This window comes from Fistularia commersonii, chromosome 3 (assembly GCF_037954325.1).
Source record: "Fistularia commersonii isolate RoL2024-O1a breed Wild chromosome 3, RoL_Fcom_v1.0, whole genome shotgun sequence".
NCBI classification, from domain to species: domain Eukaryota; kingdom Metazoa; phylum Chordata; class Actinopteri; order Syngnathiformes; family Fistulariidae; genus Fistularia; species Fistularia commersonii.
The window spans coordinates 3998727-4022299 of record NC_141286.1 but is presented as its reverse complement, the minus strand read 5'-3'; the positions used below and the strand labels follow the sequence as shown (position 1 = coordinate 4022299).

Here is a 23573-nt window from a genome sequence, read left to right as displayed (position 1 = left end):
CACCTTTAAAAATGACCAAAAACAGTACCTAAAGAACACTTTGTCACAGATGTTTATATATTCAAAGAAGCACATCAGTCTTTTATATCAGATCTATAATCACTTAATTATAACATTTTGATAAAACAAATTAAAACTACTTCTTAATATACAAAGGACGCAAAGGTCTTTTATAGTTATGATTCTTACACATGCTATTCATCACCTAATCAGTATAACCAAACATACTGGCTTATTTCTCAATCACCATTATTGAAGTCCTCTTTTATTTGGCATCCGAAAGTGAATGAAGTAAACCAGGAAGGGACACAAGTTTTGTTGTGCGACTCCAAGGTCGATTTAAATGCCCGGCTGATAATGTTTTTGCTGGACAGGCCCTTTTGTCGTTCCCGTCTTCGTTATTGCTCTGTACAATCAGGGAATTGTGTTGGTAGAATATTATAATTGGCAATGTAGTTTTATGACACATCTCTAGAGATGTGTGGTGCAAAGATGAAATGGGATTTTTGGGGGGAAATTATCCAGAATCTATTCTTGAGGAAAACAAATTGTCAGTGAGCCAGAAGGTTATCTTATTATTATTAAACAATTTAAGACAAAGATTTTGGGTCAACCATCTAAATGTTGTGTGATCTAAACTGGAGCAGCATACATTTAAAAAGGTTGATTAGTTATTCAGGTAACATTTTGGGAAATACAACTGATGAACTTTGCTTAATTTGTTAAGCTGTAATTATTTTTTTGTAATTATTTACTGGCTGGAATTGGTGAGATTCACTGGGATTCACTAACTTAAGTTAACATAAAATCAGCCACCACATCATGAAAAGTTATTTCATTCCCAAGAGAGTGTTTTTGTCAACCCCAGATCCACATTTCTCAGACACATTTGACTGGTTTCATAGTTTTCAACTTTTCCTGAAAATAAACATTGTACTGTTCATAACGGTCATATCGACATGGAACCTGGGTCCATTTACAAAATGTTATTATTCGGCATTCTCCTGCCACTGTCTTGTCAGTAAAGTTAAGGATTGACCGACGCGATGAGTCGCAAAAAGCAATTTATACCATAAATTAGTTTTGCTTTCTTGTATTTGTCTGTCATTTAACAGTTAAAGGTTTTCTGTTGTTTACTATACTGTGTTACTTTAATTTCTTACTAAAAATGTATTACAGTGTCAGTTGATGGGTATAAATATATCTATATGTTTGTATGTGTGTGTGTATATATATGTATGTATATGTATTTATATATGTACACACACATATATGCACTACACAGCAATCAAGAATATTATACATGTGTGTGTATTTTATATATATATATATACATATTTATATATATATAATATATAATATATAATATATATATAAATAAATATAATTATAATTAATATAATTATTATTAAATATAATAAATATATATAATATATATATATATATATATATAAAATATGCGATATATAAAATATATATATATATATCCAGAATGAAGATTGATGGGGCCTTTACCTGTGCTAATTCAAAACAACTGTCACTTACAAAACCAAGATTAATCGTCATAGAGCCAAAAGAGAAAATAATGAGGTATCATTTTCGCAAATAAATCATGGGGAAAATTTGTTGAATGAAACCCATTCTATTCAACAAATTAAAAAAAAAAAAGAAAATAACCCTACACAAGCACTATTGTTCACATAAGCTGTAAGAGCTGTAGCAAAAGTACTCTAGTTATGTCCGTCCCTATACAGCAGAAAAAGCCAGAAACCCCTCTGGATTCCACTAATCCTTTCCTGGAGGATGAGCCAGGTGAAGATGTGGGTATTGAGAAGGATGAAGATCTGGCCAAGGTGAGATGACTTCTAGCGATTAGAACGAAATGTGTCTCTTCCGCCTCTCTATGCTAACCAATATCTGTATCTTTCAAAATGTAAATGCTGTTTTTTAAGGTAATACTAAATTGCTCATGACCATTCAGTGGCAAGCTAACAAAAAGAGCAGGCTGATTTGCTTACAGTGCACAAAATCTAACATTTCATACTTGGCAAAGCTCTTCAATATTAAGAAATGAGTAGCATATTACTGGAATAACCAATAATAAGACGATCCATTTTTAGGTTTTGGACAAAATATTGTGCAGCTGCATCACTGTTAAATGTCACATGCTGTGCATGTTACCACTTACGTTTGATTGTTAACAGGCTGACACAAAACCTCAGGACTGCCCCTGCCTATTGGCTTTTCTTTTTTTTTCAGACAAGTTCTTAAAAGTTTGCTTTTTGTCATAAGGGATTTGATAATGGGATTACGACAACCCCCCCCCAATAAAAAAAAAATACTGCAAACGTTACCTTTACCAATCATATAGATGATAGGAATATGTTACTTACGCCATAATATGAATATGACCATATGAATGGTCCCTGCAAACGTCAGTGCCGACATGGGGGATTGTCATTTCAGGTCACCGCAAGATCCGTGAACGTTTGCTCGCAGAGTCACCTTCTTTTTATTGTTCCCTCTCTTCTTGAAATGGTGTCACACAGTAAAACCGTACTTCTTCCACCCTCCGAAATCGAAATAGCTCTTTGACTCAGTGAAAGAATGACTAAATGGTCATCCGATATCGCCTCAAACCAACCTGTCTCTGAGCTGTCATTTTAAAGTATCATCCTCCTTGCATTTGGAAAACAGTGACCACTATTTTGACAAGGCACACGGTGATGGTGAACCAGTTAATAGTCGGGAGACGAACACAAATTCTATTGTAAATTATTGATAGACAAAGCTAATCAACTAAACAAAACACTGAACTGAAAAGGGAAAACAAAAACAAAGGAACAGAGGCAAATCAACAGCGAGCCGAGGGGAAAACCGGTGATCCAACAAGATCAGAAGCAAGATGCAAATGAAATATGAATATCACAATAGAAGAAAGGTGATTGGACAAGAGACAGGAGGAGAGAAGCCAGCCCGAGACAGAGTGATTACTAACAAGACCCAAGCGCTCTCTAGACAAAGAAGAGAAAACATGAGGGAGGCCAAAGAAACAGATGAGAACTAAAGCACTTTGTGAAAGACAATAAACAACTTTGAAAGTCAAACAGGAAATCACAAGAATGTGACTTGACAGAAACACAGGGGCAATGAGCTAAAAGCTAAAATTGAAAAGTTATGGAAAATCACAACAAAAGGGACATGAAGTGGTCAGGGGGAAGCGGACTACATTACCACAGAAGACTTACAGCAAGGTCAGAAAACAAGGGGCATAGAGAGTAACAAAGTTAAATATGAAGCCAACCAAGGTAGTCAAAACTCAAGAAATACAAATGATCAAAACTCAAATATACCAGACCTGTTTATGACATTTTTTTTATTGACCTGTGACATTTTGGTGCAATGAAAACTGGGTCAACCAGTGTTTGGTCCACTGTCCGGGGGCTGAGCCACATATCTGACTGGGGGATCTTTGTGAAACTTAGTTAAAGGGTAAGGCACAAGTGAAGAAAGAAAAAAACACATTAAATGTCAGTATTTTTATTTGACCTTCAATACAGACTCCTTTTGATTTTGTAACTGCTTTAAACATCAAACTTGATGCTTGTTTTATCAAATATATGCTCTTTAGGATGCTTTTAATTTCTATTCTTAGATTGAATGTCGCCGATTGGTATTTAATCGCGAACTACCAAAATGTCAAATGAACCTTTTTTTTTTTTTTCTTTTGCTTCTTCCATTCTCCTAGCCCAAGAAGCCCAAAGTTCCTGACAACCCTTTCCATGGTATTGTCTCCAAGTGCTTTGAACCTCATCTATATGTCTACATTGAATCTCAAGACAAGTGAGCAGCAAACATACACACTCAGACCCCGAATCATGAACAGAAAACAGGTTGTGTGTGACGTTGGTCGTGCATCTTTTCCATCTTAAATTCATCAATCATGTCTCTCGCCTCCCATTCAACTTCCCCGCTTCTTCTGTCTGTCCTTCTTTCTTTCGTACATGCCTCCGTCTCCACTGTGGGAGAAATGTTTCCCATTAGCTGTACAACCACAGACGCAGAGAAAGAAAGAGAGGTTGAATAAGGGCTGCCTCAGCAGATCTGCTTTTTTTCATTCCTCTCTTCATTACTTATTTGCTTTTGGTGCCCCTTCTTAAGTCTTCGCTTTCTCTGTCATTTTACGTTCTTGTTATTTTTTCCCTGTTTAACGTCTGTATTTTTCTCTCAGTGTTTTCCTCCCGCTTGATTTTTCACCACCTTTTGTCCGTCATTACCGTCATACCGCAATTCTCCCCGCACCCCCAGTCACTGGGGATTGCTCCAGAAACTGAATACACTTTTTGCAGCACCGCGCTTACCCGGTGCCACTGGCTTATGGTTCTCTGGGGCGTTAAATGCTGTTTGTCCACTGAAGGGAATAAATCTGACCTATTCTGCAGCTACAACCTCATTACAGTTCAATCCAAAAGCTCTCAACAGGCAGTGGCCAGATCAGCACGTCCCCAGTGCAAAACAGGAGAAGACAGTGACCTGCTTGTTCTGTCTTTGGCAGCGCTTCCGAAATTCAGTAGGTCTGACCCACAGACCAACTGACTGAGGATTCTAACTTGGGGGATTCAGATGCATTTATCCGTCTGTTTGTTATTTTATTTATTCATCGCAGTAGGGCACCGACACGCGTTTCAGATGTCGTATTTAATCAATTTCATCTCGTCATTGCGGCGCGGTCCAACAACCACCCCCCCTTCTTTCTCTTTGTGTTTCGTGTGTGTTTCCCGATAAAAAATCCCGCAGGAACCTGGGCGAACTGATTGACAGATTCGTGGCTGACTTCCGGGCGCAGGGGCCACCCAAGGCAGGCACAGAGGAGGGAGGAGCAGTTCTTCCCAGCTGCGCTGACCTCTTTGTCTACTACAAGAAGTGCATGGTGCAGTGTTCCCAACTAAGCACTGGGGAGCCCATGATCACCCTAACAACTATTTTTCAGAAGTTCCTCCGAGAGTATGCCTGGAAGATTCTCTCCGGCAATCTGCCGAAGTAGGTTTTGTCCTGGAACTTTCATATCATTTCTGCTTTACTGTTTGTTTGGTTTTTTTTTTTAAACCAGGGTTTGAATCTAAAATTCAATTTGCTGGCTGGCTAATAACTTTCAGCCCATTATAACAATTGTCGCGTTAAAGTAACGACAAATGACGTGGAAAAAATGACAGTTTAACACCTATCCAATATTTTTTTAATGAAGTTGTGCATCACTGTAAACCAGAGGTTTTAAACTATTTTTAAAGAGTGGGAAACAACAAATAGAAAAAAATTAAATAACACTGAATTTCTTCGGGCCCTGCATTCAGGAGTCTTTCGAAAAAAGAAAAGAAAAAAAAAAGAAAAAGGGTCATTTACTCGGGTGTTTCCAACATGTACTCAGCAGATATTCTTTTGGAATTTAGTGAAACATCAGGAGGTGGAAAAAGATCATTCAGATCGTGCGTGCTTCGATGAGGAATGTTTTTTTTTTTCAGCTGAGAATCCTAACCAACTTGCCCTTGCCTTTAATTCTGCATACGTATGTCTCGTGCAGTGTCGTGAAGACCACATCAATCAAACAGGCCACAGCGAAAATGTTTTAATAACCTAGATTAATATGTGGGCATGATCGAAATATAAAAGGGGCTGAATTTAACTCGTGCCTTAAGCATGGCACGTGCTGTAGGTATCTGTTGTCCACGGTTTTCAACGGCACTGCTTTTATATCAATATAATTGCATTTTGACTCGCTAGCTGCAACTTCTGTGGCCTTTGTAGGGTTTCAACACACTCTTGGGGGAAAAAAAAGAAGAACTAAGCACATACCGATCATTACTGTCAACATAATATGTATCATTTACCCAACTTTCTGTTGTGATGAACTCTTTAGTAAGCCAAGAAGATTAATGGCCCATCTCAGTGTGCGTCACATAACCAGAGACCCCCATCCCACAACAATGAATAGAACCCTGTTCTGTAAATGCGCATCTCAAAAATGTAGAACATTTCATGTTATAACTCACACACTCGTACACTGAGCTGTGAAACTGCAATGGAAAGGCTCAGACAATGTGATCTTCCAACTATTCATCGATAATGAAAGCCCTCTACGTTTTCTTAAAATGGTATATAATGACATATAACATTTCAGTGGTACTGATATAGACAACGTCATGAATATCAGAATATTATTTCCAGCTTTTTCATGTGAATAATATTATAGGCAAGCAGCTTTTTAAAATAGATGTTCTCTGAATGGGGTTCAGGACCAGTGAGTCTGTGTATGAGCATAGAAATGTTTGAGTTGATTCAGGATTGAAAGAACTGTCATCTTGGAACTTCATCATTTCTCAACAGCTCATTGAAATGTGCATTCAATTTCATTTGACTGAATTATGCCGTCAAGTGTCAAAGGCTATCATTCATTGTGCTAAGCTAACTATCCGGAGCTTGTTTTCAAGCTCGCCCGTGTTTGATATAGGCGTTATCCCAATAGTTTGCGTATTTTGCATTAACTTTACTATCGCCATAACACTTATTGCTTTCATCAAACTAATTAAAAAAAATATTTAAAGTCTTTTACAATATATATTTTTTTGTAACAGAAATGGTAATTACTAAAATACCTCTTTTGATTGTACATCATAGTTCTAATAACCAAATCTGCCAGCAGACTGCTTACTGGCTAAATGCTAGTAAAGCCGCGTGTCTGTCAGATGATCCAGACCTCTAAAGCATCAACTCTGTACCGATAATTTCATACTTGATTGGTTTTGCAACCTTTTATTATCATTATCCTTCCAAATGTTGCTGGACGCGGTAAATGGGCTTTTTTCAAGGCTTTAACTCTGCTTGCCTTTCACTTGAGCAAAAATTATCATTCGCTCATCATTGGCGCTTTTATGTTTCTCCACTTTGTTTATTGTAAACACTGCTCTATATATAATTTACAGTTCCATTTATATTTCGTGCCCACATGTGTTCATTCTTCTGGTAAAGTGATGGGGCTGTTTGTGACCGAATGTCTCCAGGCCCCGTGTGTGGGATCGATTCGGGTGGCAGATTCTGTGGAATCTGGAGCTGGTTACATTGTGGCAAAAAAACGAATATACTTGCAAGTCCTCTTTGGCTCATTGGCCACATCAGAACTCATCCCTGAGTGTGGTGCACGTATGCACACACACACACACACACACACACACACACACCCACACCCACACACAGGCGTGTTCTATTTCCTTTTCAGACATGCATACTTGTTAATTACACACTTTCACCACCAGCTGCTATATTATCTGCCATACAAATGCACAACCTTGCAGTCTTGCGTACTTATGTACATGCACACACATGTCCGGTATGATATTGCTTTGAATCGGACTTGCAAAGTTTAAAAGAGACTCCTGAAAGTAACTTGAATAGTGCTCCTGTTGTAATCGTGTTCTTAATGTTTATTAATGACTCGCAGTATATTCGCCTGAGGCTCCACAGTTTTTTCTGAAAGATCAATAGCAAAGACGTACACCTCAAACAAAAAAATCAGAGGGTCTCTTTGGGTTCATCTTTGCCTCTGTTCCCCATTACTGGTTTACAGTGAATAAGCATTCACTATCTTGACCTTATAAACAAGGAGGGGGCCCGCCTCAAACTTTTATTTATTTTTTTATTTTTTTATTTGTTTGGAATCAGTTCTCATGCAAAAGCACACTTTTTTTTTTTTTACCTGTCCGTTCCTTTTTTTTCCCTCCTTTTTTCATTTGACCACCCCCCCTCCCTTGTTCTTTCTCCTTGTCTAGATCTAGCAGTAACAGCGGGGGTCTCACCATCAGCAGTCTCCTGAAGGAGAAGGAGGTTTCAGAAACAGCCAAGTTCACTGTTGATGAGCTCTGTCTCATCTGCAGCATCCTCAGCACTGCAGAGTACTGCTTGGCTACCACGCAACAGGTAACAATACAAGTTTGTGTAAGCAAGCGGAAAGGCAAACTCAGACATGTGTCAGTACACGTGAAGAATATTAACATCCTCATCAATGCATTTTGCAAAATGCACATTCAGGGGAACGGTGTGCACGAATTATCTTATTTGTTTGTGTTACAGCTGGAGGACAAGCTCAAGGAGAAAGTCGATAAAGTCCTGGTGGAGAGAATCAATCTAACTGGGGAAATGGATACATTCAGCACGTAAATGACTCATGCGAATACAAATTCTTCTACTTATATATGATTTTGCTCAAAAGTCTATCTGACAGTTATGTGTTTCGTCTTTGACTTTTTTTTTTTTTTTTTTAACATCTTGCTCAGTGTGATCTCAAACAGCATCCAGCTTTTGGTGCAAGATCTTGATGCAGCTTGTGATCCTGCACTCACCGCAATGAGCAAGGTCAGGCACGCAGTGACGTCATGATCCACTGCCATTCAGCCACATTGTTAATCCGCACTTTTAGACCCAGAGATGATGACTGACTGGGGTAACTCCCTAAAATTAAATTGTTACTAAACCTAAATCACGCTCATATAAGCAGAAGCATTTTAAGCATTTTATAAATACTTGAATTAGGTGACATACTGTTTACTATAGTGTGCACTTGTCTTTGTTACCATGAAAAATACTTTTTTTTTGTCAGTTTTATTTATAAGACACGAGGAGGAAACACCAGAAAGCTCTTATGTGCATTAGAAGGCATACATTTGAAAACTGAAATATGAATAAAATATTCACGATAGTAAGAAATGAATAAGTTAAAGAAGACATGCACCCCGAATGCCTTCGGTGGCTTTTATAAATGTACCTGTATGTGGAACATATTGACAGCAGTTGTGTCCCATTTTCGAGTCAACCTTTTCTTGTTGGCTTACCTGTCCTCCTTAGATGCCGTGGCAGAGTGTGGAGCACGTGGGTGACCAGAGTCCTTATGTGACCTCCATCATCATGCACATAAAACAAAACGTTCCCATCATCAGAGACAACCTCGCCTCCACACGCAAATACTTCACACAATTCTGCATCAAGTTCACAAAGTAACAAACGTCGGCAGACCTTTAATTTCTCTGTACCTGTAAATTCAACTAAATCAGTGTCTGCTCTTTCTTTCAAGCTCTTTTATCCCCAAGTTTATCAATCACCTGTTCAGATGCAAGCCGATCAGCATGGTGGGAGCTGAACAAGTGAGTTTAATTTCCAATTGTATGTCTAAAAGCTCCAAATTAGTTTCCTGAAAGGAATTCATTTTGTTTTTTTAAGTTTCATTTCTGCACCTCAGATGCAGTTGAAATAAACTTTCAATTGCACATTTACATACCATTTCAAAGTCTTTGGTGGTACAACAACATAGAACACAGTTTGTTCCAAAAATATTTTTTATAACAACATGTGTATTGGAAGATGGCAAAGGAAATAACAGAAGAAGATGTCATGGAAATTTGTCTGCCTTAAAATTTACCATATGTTTCTTAAAATAGATAGCATTACAATCCATGCAAGGTTGAGTTATTTAATGCAAAGAATTAACAAATAATGAAAGTTCAAAGGTTATCTTGGTAAACATTAATAATTATGATGAAAATAATAATCATCAATAATATTTTTCATTATTATTGATTTTTTAAGTGTTATTTCTGAAGATTTATGACAGCTAATTAATTGAGAAGACTGATGTATTTTCAATTTCTTAATTATTCGACACAATGAATCTCCAATAGTAAATAACGGTTAAATGCTGGTTGGACAAGTACAGAAGATCCTGGACTATAGATTATCTATCAGTTTTCTGTCAGTCTAAACCTGGTATTACCAGAAACAGAGCATCTGAGGATCTCAGAAATGCCCCAACAGATCTGTTAAATGAGCAATACTTTAAGCAAACTAATAAGATCCAAACAAATATTTCATCTCAATATTTAATATACATATTAAAAGGTTGGGTTTCTGGCTACCTGTCATAATGCTCATTTTCAATTGAAATTCAAAAGTTAAATAGGTGGGCTGTAAAATTGAATTAATCAGAACATTTGAAGGTTTTTTTTTTTTTTTTTAGTAAGGGCTGAGTAGCTTAATTAGTTTAGGTGGACATGATTGAGAGCAGAAGAAACATTTCAGTATTTAACAAATTTAACAAATAGAAATAACCTCATTTGTCATTACACTTTAAATCGAAAAAAAAAAAAGCCACTGACAAAAACAGATTGTACTATATCCGTAATTGCAATATTGCCACGATATTCTGATTTTACATTTTCATCATTTTTATGAGAGCACCCCAAATTTTTTGTTTGGGGTAAATTTGGTTATTACGGCTGCTTATTCAAGCATTGGTGCGACCCTATGCTGTCCTGGAGAAGCCAACCCTTGCATAACTTAATCGGATGGAAATAAACACATATTATTTCATACATTTATTTAGTATATATATATATATATATATATATATATATATATATTTTTTTTTATTTTTTTTTTTTTTTTGCGGGGGTTAAAATGAATGACATTATGGTTTGCACACAATCTAATGCTCCTGTCTCACGTCCTGCCAGCTCCTCCTTGATACCCACTCACTGAAGACAGTCTTGCTGGACCTGCCGTCCATCGGCTCACAGGTGCTCCGGAAGGCCCCTGCCAGCTACACCAAAATTGTGGTGAAAGGCATGACCCGAGCAGAGATGATTCTCAAGGTAAGGAGTTTTGGGGACGTTGTGTAACTAAAAAAAAAAATGTGAAAGGACCATTCTTCTCCAGATGGATGCAGGGTTGAAAACCACTCAACCCTGCTCCCACCGGCCAATTGAGATAAACCTAAACAGTTTATATTCCAGACGTAGACAAAAGGGTACTGCATGACTGATTTTAATGCCCTCTTAGTAAAGTCAAGTTTAAACATCCTTATCAGAGCTGTTGGGTCTTTATGAGACACTTTGGGTTTTATGGCAATTATCTGGTGTAATTACATTCATGCTTGGCATTTTCACAACCAGGGTTCACTTTTTACCCTTTAAAGGCTCGCAGCTTCAGGTAGACCCTCCCCTTGGATGCATGGTTGGACCGAGAACACTTCATCATTTGTTTACCTTTTAACAAATTTAATGTTGAAACTCTGACATGTCAAATGTGACCCAGCCTGCAGCTAACTGCTTTTTCCACCACTGCAAGAACAACAATGACATTTTTTTTTTTTCTTTTAAAAGTAAGTTTGCCTGACTAGTCTATGTTTATATTGAGTCAAGTCAGCACATTATCTAGTCTGTGTTTTTGGCAGAAACGCCCCTTAATTGTGTCTTTAACCTCTAAATAGCACCTCCCTGCCTAATACGAAAGGGGGGGATAGGCAATACACACACACACACACACACACACACACACACACACATACCTTTGCAGAATATGCTGTGTGGTTTTTATAAATAAGAAAATTGATGCAAAGTTGCATCCACTCATGAAAACACACAGTGCCTCAGGTGTGTATGTGGGCTTGGGGGTGTTTTAAATGTTGTTTTTTCAAAGATAGAGCAAATACCAAAGTGAGGACCTTGTCTTGCAAATTACCTCATGAGACCCTGGAGGACACTGGTATGAGATAGCCATAGATTGACCCCACCCTAATTATGAGACCCTGGAGTGTAGAAAAATGCACACACACACACACACACACACACACACACACACACACACACACACACACACACACACACACATACACTGACACACTTAGTAACAAAAACAGTTTGCTGTAAAAATGTTCACAGTAAGATACATGATGGGCTCCCGGCCACACCAAGTATTATCTCAGTCTTTTCTCACAACCCAGCAAAAGCATGTGTGATAATGGAGACATCAAGCAGTCATCTGATTAAGGGGTCATTATGTTATATATAGATTTTAAAATAGAATGATTCAACTGCACAAACATTAGCACTAACAAAATATTCAATTTATTTCTTCTTTAAGTCTTTCCCTTGAATTTTGCTGAAGTGTTTCCAAATTGTCTTTTTTTTCCCAAAATGTTGAAATTAACAAATGTATGTAGTGTATGAAATTAGCCAGCTTTCACGGCACGCCTTCTAAGGAGATGACATTAACTTACACTCCTTACGGACGTCAGCTCACTCCTAACCTTAGATGGGACACTTTCGCTGCTTAAGAAAATGGAAAAAAAGGCCCAGTGAGCACAAAATATTGGTCCTCAAATGTTTGGGACTTGACACAATGACCAGTCCCAAGTGATAGTAAAAACATGCACACATGTGCGCATTCACAAACACACTTGCATGTACACACACGCCCTACTGGACTCCCAGGAGCACTTCTTTCCTGAAGTGAAGTTATCACAGTTCTGCTGTTTGTGATGTTAATAGCAGTTAGCGTGACCAGCTTTAATCAAGCTATCCCAGCCCTGCCCTCGCCGTGAGACACAATGTGTCCCCATTAACCAGAGAAACATCCTGGGTTTAATGCGAAAATGCTGCATTCCAACATCGTGCACAGAAACCGAACAAAACCCTCTCCGTCATCTCATATTTGGTCATCTCTCTCCGGTTTGGGAATGCACCGTGTTCCATATGGCCTGTGTAAAAACCTGTTCCTTGGAAAAAAAAAAAATCCCTCTAATGTACTGTATATACAGGAATTCCCAATCATCTGCCTCACATTAAAGGTACTTTCACAGTGAGGAATTGTAGAATGCATTCAGATCATCTCTCTGTCTACTTTACAGATTTAACTGCCAGCAGGGCCTTTCAGCTGAAATATGATCTATGTGGCTTCAGCGAAACTCTCAGACTAAGCTGACACTGTGTGAAGGCTCGCAATTCATGCACGACAGTGACAGCAGGAGATGCATAATAATTGCTCGGTATAGAAATTTGATACCAGGAAAAGCACGCACAGGAAATCCCACATAACAGAAATCAAACAGAACTTAAGTCTAACTTGTATCCAGCAGTTTTTTTTTTTTCATCAGGCAATATCCTTTTTATTTATCAGTGTCGTATAAACCTTGTGACATTCACATGTCAATGTTGATTGTGATTGGTTAAATGGGTTTGAAAGTCAACCTCATTTTCTGTCCCAATTTATTTATTAGCAGTTGCTTGAAGACTCTCTAATAGCATGTGATGACATTCGCTAAATGAAGAACATTTGAATGCAGCTCCAATAGCAGCAAATGTAATAATGTCCGACCTTTTTATGTATTTTGATACACTGCTGTCTACTGTATCAAAAATGCTCTTTTGGTAAGGCTTCATTTATTTTCATATGTTTTCCAAAATAGCTATAATGCTATTGTTTCTATAATGCTATTGTTTCCTTTAATTGTTTCTATAAAATAACCATTTTTGTTTCTGAACAAACAAATCCCTTGCTACAATATCCCCAAAAGGTTAAGACTGCAGCCCTGAGAAAATATGAAATGTAATAACCTATCCTTGACACTGTCCTGAGTCAAAATGACCAGCTTCCCTTCCATCTCCTTGCCAAAACATGCAAAAAGCTTGCACTTAGTTCTCCACTGTTACTGTTAGTCAGCCAAAACATCAAATGTCAACATTTATTTAAGTTAATATTTTAATAGAATTTTTTTCTGACAGGTTGTTTAAAGTCTAATATTTGATTATTGCGCAAAAACAATGTCTGTACAACTTTGAATGTTTGTACGAAGCTCAAAAGATATTACTGTGAGGTTAAATTACAAGTACAGTGTATTGTGTGTTTACAAGAAAAAAAAAAGCTAGACATTGACTTTAAAATGCTGATGAAAAATCAATTGAACTACTAGACATCAATACATGATCAATAAAACAATTATAGCAAAATTCACATTAACGAGTATTTGTATATTTTATAATTATATGTTGCTTACATTACCCATGTATTTAATATCAAGAATACCAATATATTTTCTGATGTTTGATAGTACCTTTAGGACAACAAATGGAACAGGTTTCATCGTAATTGTATTAAAGATCTCATCCTGGCACTAATAAGGCATTATTTTTCTGGACCAGACTTTGATTGCCCTTTTAAAACTTCTTTTCTGTGAGATACACAGTGATTTTCTCTTTCCTCAACCTTGGACAGAGAAAGCAGTAACAGTAAAGGCTTTTCTAATGTGGCTAGAATTTTAGCCATTGACTTAATGCAACATCAAGGTTCTTCACAGGTAATTGCTTCCATCTTGGGCTGAAACTGAAGCCCTTGAAAGACAAAACCTGTAGAAAGGAAGGTCAATGCAAGAATTCATCAAAATTTGCCTCAACAGTAGTTTTGAATTACACTCTTTGATGCCATGACTGGAAATTAAATCTGACTCTGGCTTTTTCCTTCTAGAAAACACAGCTTTGGACAATTGGACTGCTTAAAGTTTTAATGCTTATTTTTAGATATTGTGCTGTGGAATTCCTTAAGTGAGATTGTTATGGGTGTTTTTTTTAACTTTGGAAAAATGTGCATCTAGCATTTTCCTTTTTTTTTTTCTTTTTTCCACACAATATAAATATACCGGTTTGTAATTGTTGTTCTTTAAAACTAATCTTTATTAGTTGGCTTTAGGTTTCTGTGGGCATATTCTTCAGTTCACAGGCAAAGAATAGCCACTGTATTTTTCACCTTTTTTCCCTCCGGTCTCATATCTTAACTGTTTGTTGCTCTCATTGTTACTGGTGTTTGAGTAAATAAGAGTGAAGGCTAAGCAATGTGAGCCAGTTTCCCATTAAGTTTAACGTAAACGGGATTCTTTGTGTGTCTGAGTCTCCTGTCCGGGACGATGCCTGTGAGACGTGGCTGTTTTCCACACTCCTCCACGCCAGGCCGCCATTACTGCTGCTCCCAATCCCACCTCTGGAGTTCTGTGGAGTAGTTAGAAAGCAGCCCCCTCCCACCAACCTACCCCCTTTTCTGTGCCCTAAAAGTCCCCCCCCCTCCTCATTCTATTGCTCTCTCCCAGTTTTATGCCCATTCTCATTCTTAAACTCCCTCTTCCCCATTTTACAAGGTCCCCACAGGCCTTTCCCTTGGCCGGGCTCCAGGACAGTTGCTAAGTAAATCACTCAGTCTGCAGTCAGAAAGCACAGAATTCCACACAATCCTGAGCCTTTCATGCCTGCTCATCTCTCAAACCCTCGGCCGTTTGCGCCTCCGTAACTGTTTCCTCCTGAATCTCACCTTCTCGTGCATTTGTGTGCAATTAACAAAACCATACTTGGAGGTTTTTGGAAAGTGGGAAAAAGTCGAGAAAATATTGTCCCTGTTTGCATGCTTGGGATGAGAGAGAGGTCTCTATCAGCCATGTGTTGGTCTGCCTGCTCTGTAGTGGCAATAAGAAATGTTATCTGGGCCACATTTTCCACAGTTTTATTGTTTAGAAAAACAATAGAATCCAGAAGATTTTTACTGCCACATTGATTTTTTTTTTTTTTCCCTGTTTCCTGTTTTTTGACCGATGCTGATTTTTGCCAAGACTCATTACGCTCTGAAATAATTACCAGTGAAACTAATTTTTAGCCGGTCATGCATGAAATAATTGCCATGCTAAAGGAAAAGAAAGTTTGCAGTACGGTTCTAAATTTGGATCTGTCAAATGGAGCACCCCCCTTCACCTCATTTGGGTCGTAGCTGCACCATGTGGGATCATTTAAAGATCTCTCGACTTGTCCCATGATGGTTCGCAGGAAAGGGGGTGGTGAGGAACAGTAATGGGGGTGGTTGCAACCAACATTAAACTGTTTTTCCGCAGGTGGTGATGGCCCCACATGAACATCCAGTGGTGTTCGTCGATAACTACATCAAGCTACTGGCTGATTGCAATCCCGAGACCTTTCAGAAAATTCTAGATATGAAGGTCAGTAGGTTTTATTTTCAATATGGTTTCAAGGAAAATTTTGCATTTTTTTTTTTTGCTTTCTTTTTTGCTTGTATGTTGAGTTTGCAGCCCTTGAGGTAAGGTATCTGTGTCATGGTAGTAAGATGTTTCCACATCACTCATATGGAAGCAGAAAGTCAAGTTTAAAAAGTAAAATGCTGTTATTGTTTGTTTGTTGAGTTATATTTTGGGGCGCAGAGCAGAGTGCATGTAACAGTACTTGCTATGCAGATACTTTTAAACCAGCTGTTGCAAATCATGGTCAAAGGCTTAACTTTTATTTAAGTGCAACAATAACTTAAAAAAAATAAATAAATGAAAAATACACGGCATATTTTGGCAGCATTCACGTAGCAAGCCTCTATGCTCAATTTTGATTTATTAATCAGAACGTTTTTTGGACTAGGCTGTTCCTACCATTATTTTTCAAGTATATCCAGACTCATATTCAAGTGAGAACTGGTTACAGTCCTGATGTGACCCTCAACGTCACTTGCACAACAGAGGCCTCCTTCATCTAACACCACCATTTTTGGAACAAATAACTGCACAGGATCTTTGGAAATATGGACAGGATATATTTATTTGGCCAAAATCACCATTAAAACGTAAGATTCTATAATATCAGATTGGATGGATGGATGGATGGATGGATGGATGGATGGATGGATGGATGGATGGATGGAGTGTGAATATAATAATGTAACCTTTGAGCTCAGGTCTATTTAAATGCATGTCTCATTGAAGAATTGGCTTCCACTGCAGGTACAAACCCACATTTACATTGACTCTCCTCATTTTATAGGAATTAACTTATTTTATAATAACGCTGAATATGGATTGCTGTAATGCAGCCTTCTATAATCACATCTTCTCCTATTGGCCCTAAAAGAACTGTCCTTTCCTTGTCTATGTCTATGTTTAACCAACAGCCACACAAACACTTTTAAAAAAAAATTAAGATAAATGTTAGATCATCAAAGGGCAGCCGGTGTGCCAAGTCACTGCCAAAAATGAATTTTAATGGTGTCTAATATACTGTAAACTTTGGGATAACCCACTCTTTGGTTATTTCCCTGTTTGTAGTTAAAGCCAGTGTCATCGGTTGGAATGTACTCCAGTGAATTTAGCTGCAATAATCTACACCTCATGTTTTATAAACAGCCAAAGTTGACAGGTTCATTTTGCCCCCCCAGGACAGATTGTCAACAAATGTAGAAAATAGGAGTTTTTTGGTTTTTTTTTTAGTTTCTAATGTTGATCCTCCTCATTTTCAACTTTTGGACACTTCACGTGTATCCGACCCATGTACAATTTGACCAGGATATTGCATGAGAAAGCTTTTAATGTGTTGTAATCTTGTGTGTAGGGTTTGAAACGGAGCGAACAGAGCAGCATGCTGGAACTCTTCAGGCAGAGGTTACCTACACCACCCTCTGGGGGCGATGGTGGCCCCTCTCTGTCTTTTAGTGCCCCCACCCCAGAGCAAGAATCCTCCCGCATACGCAAACTCGAGAAACTCATTAAGAAGAGACTGTGAAGAAGATCACACGCTGAAAAAGCTGCATACTGGAATAACGTTCAAGTTAAAGACTCAATTCTAGAACTACCGACTCTCAACAATTCAAGACGATGCTGGAATATGAAGAAACTTCCTCAACTGCTTCTAACGGTTCAGATGTTATTTGTGTTGTGCTGCAATTTCCTATGTTTCATTCCCCAAGTCTGTTTGCACTCAAAGAAGGAATGCAGTACTCTAACTAGATTCTGTGCTGAGAGCAGCTAACTGCTTTTCTGGGATGCCCCTAATCCTAGATGATTACAGGCAGCTTGGCTTTAATTAACGGTGACGTTTTCAAAATCTGATGTATTTCATGGGTAGTCAGTTGATTTAACTTAAGATAGGCAACGCTAGGTTGAAATGTGTGCTCTTCTATGGCATCCATTACAGGGTACAGCACAGCCTAGCCTGATATGGGTGTTTGTTAAATTTGCTAACTCTTACCTCCTAATTTTGATAAGAGTTCAAATTTGTCTTTATGATCTAAGCTTCTCTTTTGTGCTGTGCTCTCGCAAACCCACAAAATACTAACAAAATGACGAGATTACTACGTTGTTCTCGGTGTTTACTGTAAATGATCTGTTGCATTTAAACTCAAAAAAAAAAAATCAAGAAACTGGAAGTTCGGTTAATCTCAGCACTTTTGGCAATGGCTCGACCTCTGTGGAGCTACTCTGTCACAAAATCTTAACTAAGGCTGGGTAATTTATATGACATTGGCTCACTCCAATATCTTCTCATGTCTTTAATTTATTCTTTTTGTGATATTCGGTTTTACCCTTTGTCTTTAACCAGACAGGGATCATCTCTGACAACTCGAATTGTTGATTGTGGGGAAAATGCCAAGAGTAAATTCACATGTCGCGTTCAGAAATAACCTAAAAAATTGCCATTAGTTACCTGAAAGTCAAAATGACAGGATGTAAAATGCTCAAGATATTAGTCAAACAATATCAGTAACTTATTTGAAAGTATGTATGGAAATTACAAGAGATTTAGCTTCAGATACCCGTAAAAGATAAGAACTCACCCGGAAAGTAGCAAGAAATGTGTGAGAAATCACTTGAAAGTTAGAAATGCATTATCTAACAAATATTTAGAAGATACAAGCTGAAATTGGCAAAAAAGTACCTGGAGTTAGGCCAAAAAAAAAAAGGAAAGATGGAAAACAGCAACAAATTCCCCAATGGCTTGGAAATTAGCAAGAATACACCTCTTTTTTTCCAAATGGTTGATATAATAGATATTTAATATCAGATCGGTGATAGCTACGGAGTTAGTTTTCATTTGTCCAAATACTTGGGAAGAATTATGAATCATTTGGCTACTTTCAAACTTTTTCACAAACATTTAAAAAGAGAAAATTGCAATCAAACTTTAATGGAGACGCTAAAGGCTTTGCGTTGTATATCCCATGCATGCTTTTCACAACCTGAGCCGTTTATGTGATGCATATCAATCTTGAAAAGACAAGACGTTTCCATTTTCCAGGCTGTTTTGTTCATCTAAAGTCTGAAAAACTATTTCCGATGAGACATTCCCGTTGTCAGGGTCCAAAAGGGTCAGTTGTCCATATTTTCTGAATTGTATTGTATGGAGGCGGTTGTTGAACACTATTAAAAGATCATCACAATCTCTTGGTCTTCATTAAACACCTCCAGGAGGAAAAAAATAGGTATAATTATTAATTCAGAAATGTAAATAAAATGTATCCACATGTTTCAGGAACCATTGTGACAGTAAATAAAACGAGGTTTTACCATTTTTGTTTTAAGATCACCGAAGTACATATCAATTGGGTAATTAACTAAATTTTCTGTTTTTATTGTGCCATTACATGTTTGTCTTTAAGGAAAAACCTTAACAAAGGGACATGGCCATATTGAAGTATTTATATTATCCAAATGGCCAGTAAAGGAATATTTCATCTTAAGTAGCATCAGTACAAAAATTTTGCAATTTTTTGTTTTAATGTCACTGATGTAAATATCAGTTGGTTGAATTAAATTAAATTGAATTTCATTTTTATATCTTCCAATATAACAGCTCATTCAAATCTAACATCCAGCTCTCATTAAAAAGCATATTTTAGTTCCCTAATTACAGTTTATAACTCCCAAAAAAATAAATAAAAAAAAACTAACACGGCAAAAAAATTTAAAAAAAGTAAACTATTATTTTTTACGTCGTTCGACGGATCTGGGAAGTTCGGTTAGTCGCATTAATTTTTATTTTATTTTTTTCTTAATTATTCTCGTAAGAATTATTTTTGTTGTCTTTAAGCGATGGAAGTTGAGAATGAGATCAAAGCTGGAAAGGATCCCATATTTGGCCTGAGTCTCCGGTTGCCGCTCGCCTCTCATCCAATCACCGGCAAGCCACTCGTCTGTCATCCAATCAGCAATCGAGATCGGCTTCAAAGGCGTTTCTTCGGGCTTTAAAGCGTCTGAAGGCTCCATGAAGGAAAAGTTTGGAGGAGCTGCGGTCGGGGGTCGACCCTCATCCAGACTCCACATACACGTCTGGAATAAGTATTTTGACGCTGTGTCAAAGAGGTATTATATGAGCTAGAAAGGCTTTTTTTTAAGAGGTTTTTTTTTCCCCCTCTCTCACGGTGTTTGAAACGATAACACCGTGGCGTCTAGGAGTTAAACCGCCCCCCCTGGTAGAGGACGCTCGACGCGGGCAGCTTTGTATGCTGTCCGGAAAGAAGTAAGCAATAACAACGAAGACGAGGAATCACAATTTGGAAATAGTTGTCTGGTGCAATAAGGCTCTCGCACGCCGGAGTTTGGTAACTGTTAACCAGAAATGGTCGGCAGGTTGAACTTGCCCAATGTGTGTGAAGAGGATTCACTGGATATGAGCTGCAGGGCTGACAGAGGACTTGACAGCCCGGACTCCGGGTTACCCCCTAGCCCAAGCCCCAGCGCCTGGCTGCTGCCTGCGCCTTCGGATAAAACCGGAGGGGTGAGCCCGGTATCCGAGGACGAGGAAAGGGGCTCCCTGGTAGGTAATTGCTTCGCTTGTGATTGCAACAGTAAAATACTTTGCAGAAATCAGTGCGTCAACATACTGCAGGGAATGTTCTGCAAAGGATGTACCCCACAGTCCAGTGTGGGGAGTGCAAAGTAGAACAGACTCCTGCATAATGTATAAAACACAATTTTTAATCCAATCTTGCTTGTAATGATTGAGCATCTGATAATGCATCAATGATCAGATATTAAAAATGCCTATATTTCAAATTTACAGGTAGTTCCACGGTGACTTTCAGATAATCCCTTATTTTAGGCCTTTTTAAACAACTGTTGACAACAACAACAAAAAAAAAAAAACACTGTATTAACTTGCACATGAGAACGGTTAAACTTGGACATCCTTAGCTGGCTACCTGTTGTGATAAAGGGAAGTGGGTCAGTTCAACTGTAAACAGGGTCAAGGAGGGGCTACCAGATTTTCTTTTTCTTTGCAGGTTCCAGTTCAACCCCAAAGGTCTCTCCTGGGGCTCCAACCGTCATCCTATGGAGAGGGTATATCACTTGATCCGTTACCTCCGAAGGAAATTCGGTGGGTAAACAATTTAACCGAGAACCGTCAAGCATCATGGATTTCCGAATAGGATGATTCTATGAAACGCAAGGAATTATTTCCATCTGACAGATACTGATTCAATTCACATTTGTTATCAAAAGACATCAGATCCTGTTAAATCTGCAGCTACCATATCTGCATAAAGTTGAGCACACCTCAGTACATCATATTGGATACTCTGTAACAACAAAATGCATCAAACATCAATTCAGCAAAGAGCTATCAAGTAACAGATTTAACACAGAAATCTGTGCACTTAATATCAGACAGACGTTACATTTTAAGTTGGGAATGGTCAGGTTGAGTTTGAAAAACAAACCAAAATTCAATAATATAAACTTGTCCGGTGGTGTGGACAACAAATTTAGGATGTTTGGGATTTTGATTAATCAAGAGCACACTTGAAGGAAGGAAAAAAAAAAAAAAAAGATAATAAGTATCAGCTGTTGTCGCCATGCCCAGTTTGACTTGTTGCATCAGAAGTCCTGACACTGACCTCACAACTTGCATTCAACCAAATCAGCTCCACAGCATTGGTGGCCTTTAGATTGACTGGTAAAAATGTAGAAAAAAACAAGTTGATCAAATGTTTCCTCATGCATGTTAATTGTAAAGTTTTCTTCATTGTCAATAATCTATTCCGAAAAGGCTGATATCGCTATAAACAACTTATCTGCAACATAAGAGAAAAGACTAGTGTGAAGTTCCATGCCAACGTTGCTTTTCAATTAAAGCAAGATTACACTCACTTTGCAGATACACGTCATCTGTGCACTACGACGCAGACCGTCACTTCATTCAGAATGTGGCTCTTCAGCCATGGGGTCAGGGTCTTGAACTCTGCAGGCAGACCATCATGGCCGTATCCCACAGTACCTGGCGCCACTATAAGACACAGTTGGATTTCCAACCTCGCCATCGGCCGCAGCGCTTCAAGAGCACCACCATCATCTACCCCAAAAAAACCAGCACGGTGTACTCCACAGAGCTGAGCTATGACTGCCACCGACTAGCCAGACGCTTCCTCTCGAGCGTGGAGCTTGAGGCAACCGGCAACAGAAAGCTACCTCAGTGAGTGGTGGGGGGCAGGTGGCTGGGGACATGTCCATGATTCCTATACTGTAGCTCCCCAGGCTGGTTGCCATTGACCTGCTGTGTTGTTTTTGCAGTTGCAATGTAGCCTGTTATGTTCATTAATAACAACCCTGCACGATTTATAGACTGGGAGCTGCTGTGCCGTGATGTTACCCATAGCAATAATGAAAAGATATGGAATAAGTCCGAAATAAAAGTCACTCCATGCCTTTTAATTGTGACCTAATTGATACAGAATTATCGTAACCGTCAGTAGATGTTAAAATGCCTTGCTGTATGAATGCTGACATTTTAACAATGTTTTAATTCAGTGAGCACCTCAATTTCCAACTATACCAGATCGACGTCAGCGTACATCAGTATCAAAACAAAATGGTAGGAAAGGGACAAGACACGAGCTAATACCGAGGTGCGTTTTGTAAAAGACCAATTTACAATGATGAAATCAGCTGAAGAATAAAGTGATTGGCCTCCGGTTTAATGGCTGATTCATACTTAGTATTTTTTTTAAATTCCTGCATTAATAAATCGACTTTAGATTCATCGCCCATGGATCGAGATGTGGAAAATGCCCAATTGTATTTGTCATATGTCAGCTTGGTCAACCGCAGAGACTTGCTTTATTTTTACTGATGCATTTGATACAAACTTAAATAAGAGGAATTATTTGCTCACATAGGATACTATTAAAGGCAACTAGTTGACCAGTCGAAGAGCAATGAGGTTTTGGTGTATTCAGCAAAACTACAAAAAATGATTCACACTGTAGAAGATAGGGTGAAAATAATCTTACACTTGTTTGTTTCCACAGGGTATTGTGTATTCTTGCACAAATGAGGTGCCTTTCAAGATTTTGGTCATGATTCCTTTTGTGTTTTGCAAATTAAGCTCACACAGGCCAGTTTTATGTAAACATAACAAGTTTTTTTTTTTTTATATGTATCACTGACTGATTTCATAGTGAAAGTAACAAGCTGCATTCCACTGCTATCACTTTCTATGGCTTGATTTGGATTGCAAATTATATTTATTCTCTTGACGTTTTGAAGCCTGAGATTTTATCTGATTAACGGGTCTCTTCGTTATTATTTTTTTTTTTTGTGCCTGATTGATACATCTGTTGATGTCTCTCTTCAATCTTTTGTGCCAGTTTGAAATAAAGTGTTAGTTCAAAAATCTTGCACCATTGTTTATTTTTCTGAAGTTTGCATTCAAGGAAGAGCGTTATTTTGAGCATGAAATAACTACTTTTTTTTTCTTTTATTTTTTTCTTTGTCAACCGATGGTTTTATCATTCTCGTGGTATTTGAGCGCTCTCCAGTGGTCAGATAATAAAATACACCTGCAATGGTCTATAACACGACTACGCTGGGCAGTTTGCATTATGTTTACTGAACCCCACGGTGACCATAACACATTCCCTTCAACAATACCCGTATAATATGATAAAGG

The 23573-nt window shown here is 38.1% G+C and overlaps 2 protein-coding genes across 3 annotated transcripts in view; both read left to right on the top strand.

Moving 5' to 3' along the window:
* vps53 (VPS53 subunit of GARP complex) overlaps positions 1 to 19104 on the top strand; it is a 37822-nt gene extending 18718 nt beyond the window's left edge. The window contains exons 12-22 of one of the 2 annotated variants that reach the window (XM_086142011.1): positions 1758 to 1853; positions 3749 to 3843; positions 4798 to 5040; positions 7821 to 7968; positions 8122 to 8204; positions 8325 to 8403; positions 8893 to 9041; positions 9119 to 9188; positions 10554 to 10691; positions 15746 to 15850; positions 17241 to 19104. In XM_086142011.1, the coding sequence (XP_085998137.1) occupies positions 1758 to 1853; positions 3749 to 3843; positions 4798 to 5040; positions 7821 to 7968; positions 8122 to 8204; positions 8325 to 8403; positions 8893 to 9041; positions 9119 to 9188; positions 10554 to 10691; positions 15746 to 15850; positions 17241 to 17411 (1377 nt within the window). In that variant the 3' untranslated portion in view covers positions 17412 to 19104. Of the gene's footprint in view, positions 1 to 1754; positions 1854 to 3748; positions 3844 to 4797; positions 5041 to 7820; positions 7969 to 8121; positions 8205 to 8324; positions 8404 to 8892; positions 9042 to 9118; positions 9189 to 10553; positions 10692 to 15745; positions 15851 to 17240 lie in introns of both variants that reach the window. The other variant, XM_086142002.1, reaches the window with a different exon arrangement.
* Positions 19105 to 20105: 1001 nt separating this feature from the next.
* On the top strand, positions 20106 to 23297 carry rflnb (refilin B). Its single transcript, XM_086141988.1, has 3 exons — positions 20106 to 20441; positions 20908 to 21002; positions 21783 to 23297. The coding sequence occupies exons 1-3, from the start codon at positions 20244 to 20246 to the stop codon at positions 22099 to 22101; spliced, it is 612 nt and encodes a 203-aa protein (XP_085998114.1). The 5' UTR covers positions 20106 to 20243; the 3' UTR covers positions 22102 to 23297.
* Positions 23298 to 23573: the final 276 nt, after the last annotated feature.

Coding starts and splice junctions, on each gene's coding strand:
- rflnb (XM_086141988.1), top strand. CDS start 20,244: ATGGTCGGCAGGTTGAACTTGCCCAATGTGTGTGAAGAGGATTCACTG. Junction 20,442..20,907: donor ACGAGGAAAGGGGCTCCCTG/GTAGGTAATTGC, acceptor TTTTCTTTGCAG/GTTCCAGTTCAACCCCAAAG. Junction 21,003..21,782: donor TTACCTCCGAAGGAAATTCG/GTGGGTAAACAA, acceptor CTCACTTTGCAG/ATACACGTCATCTGTGCACT.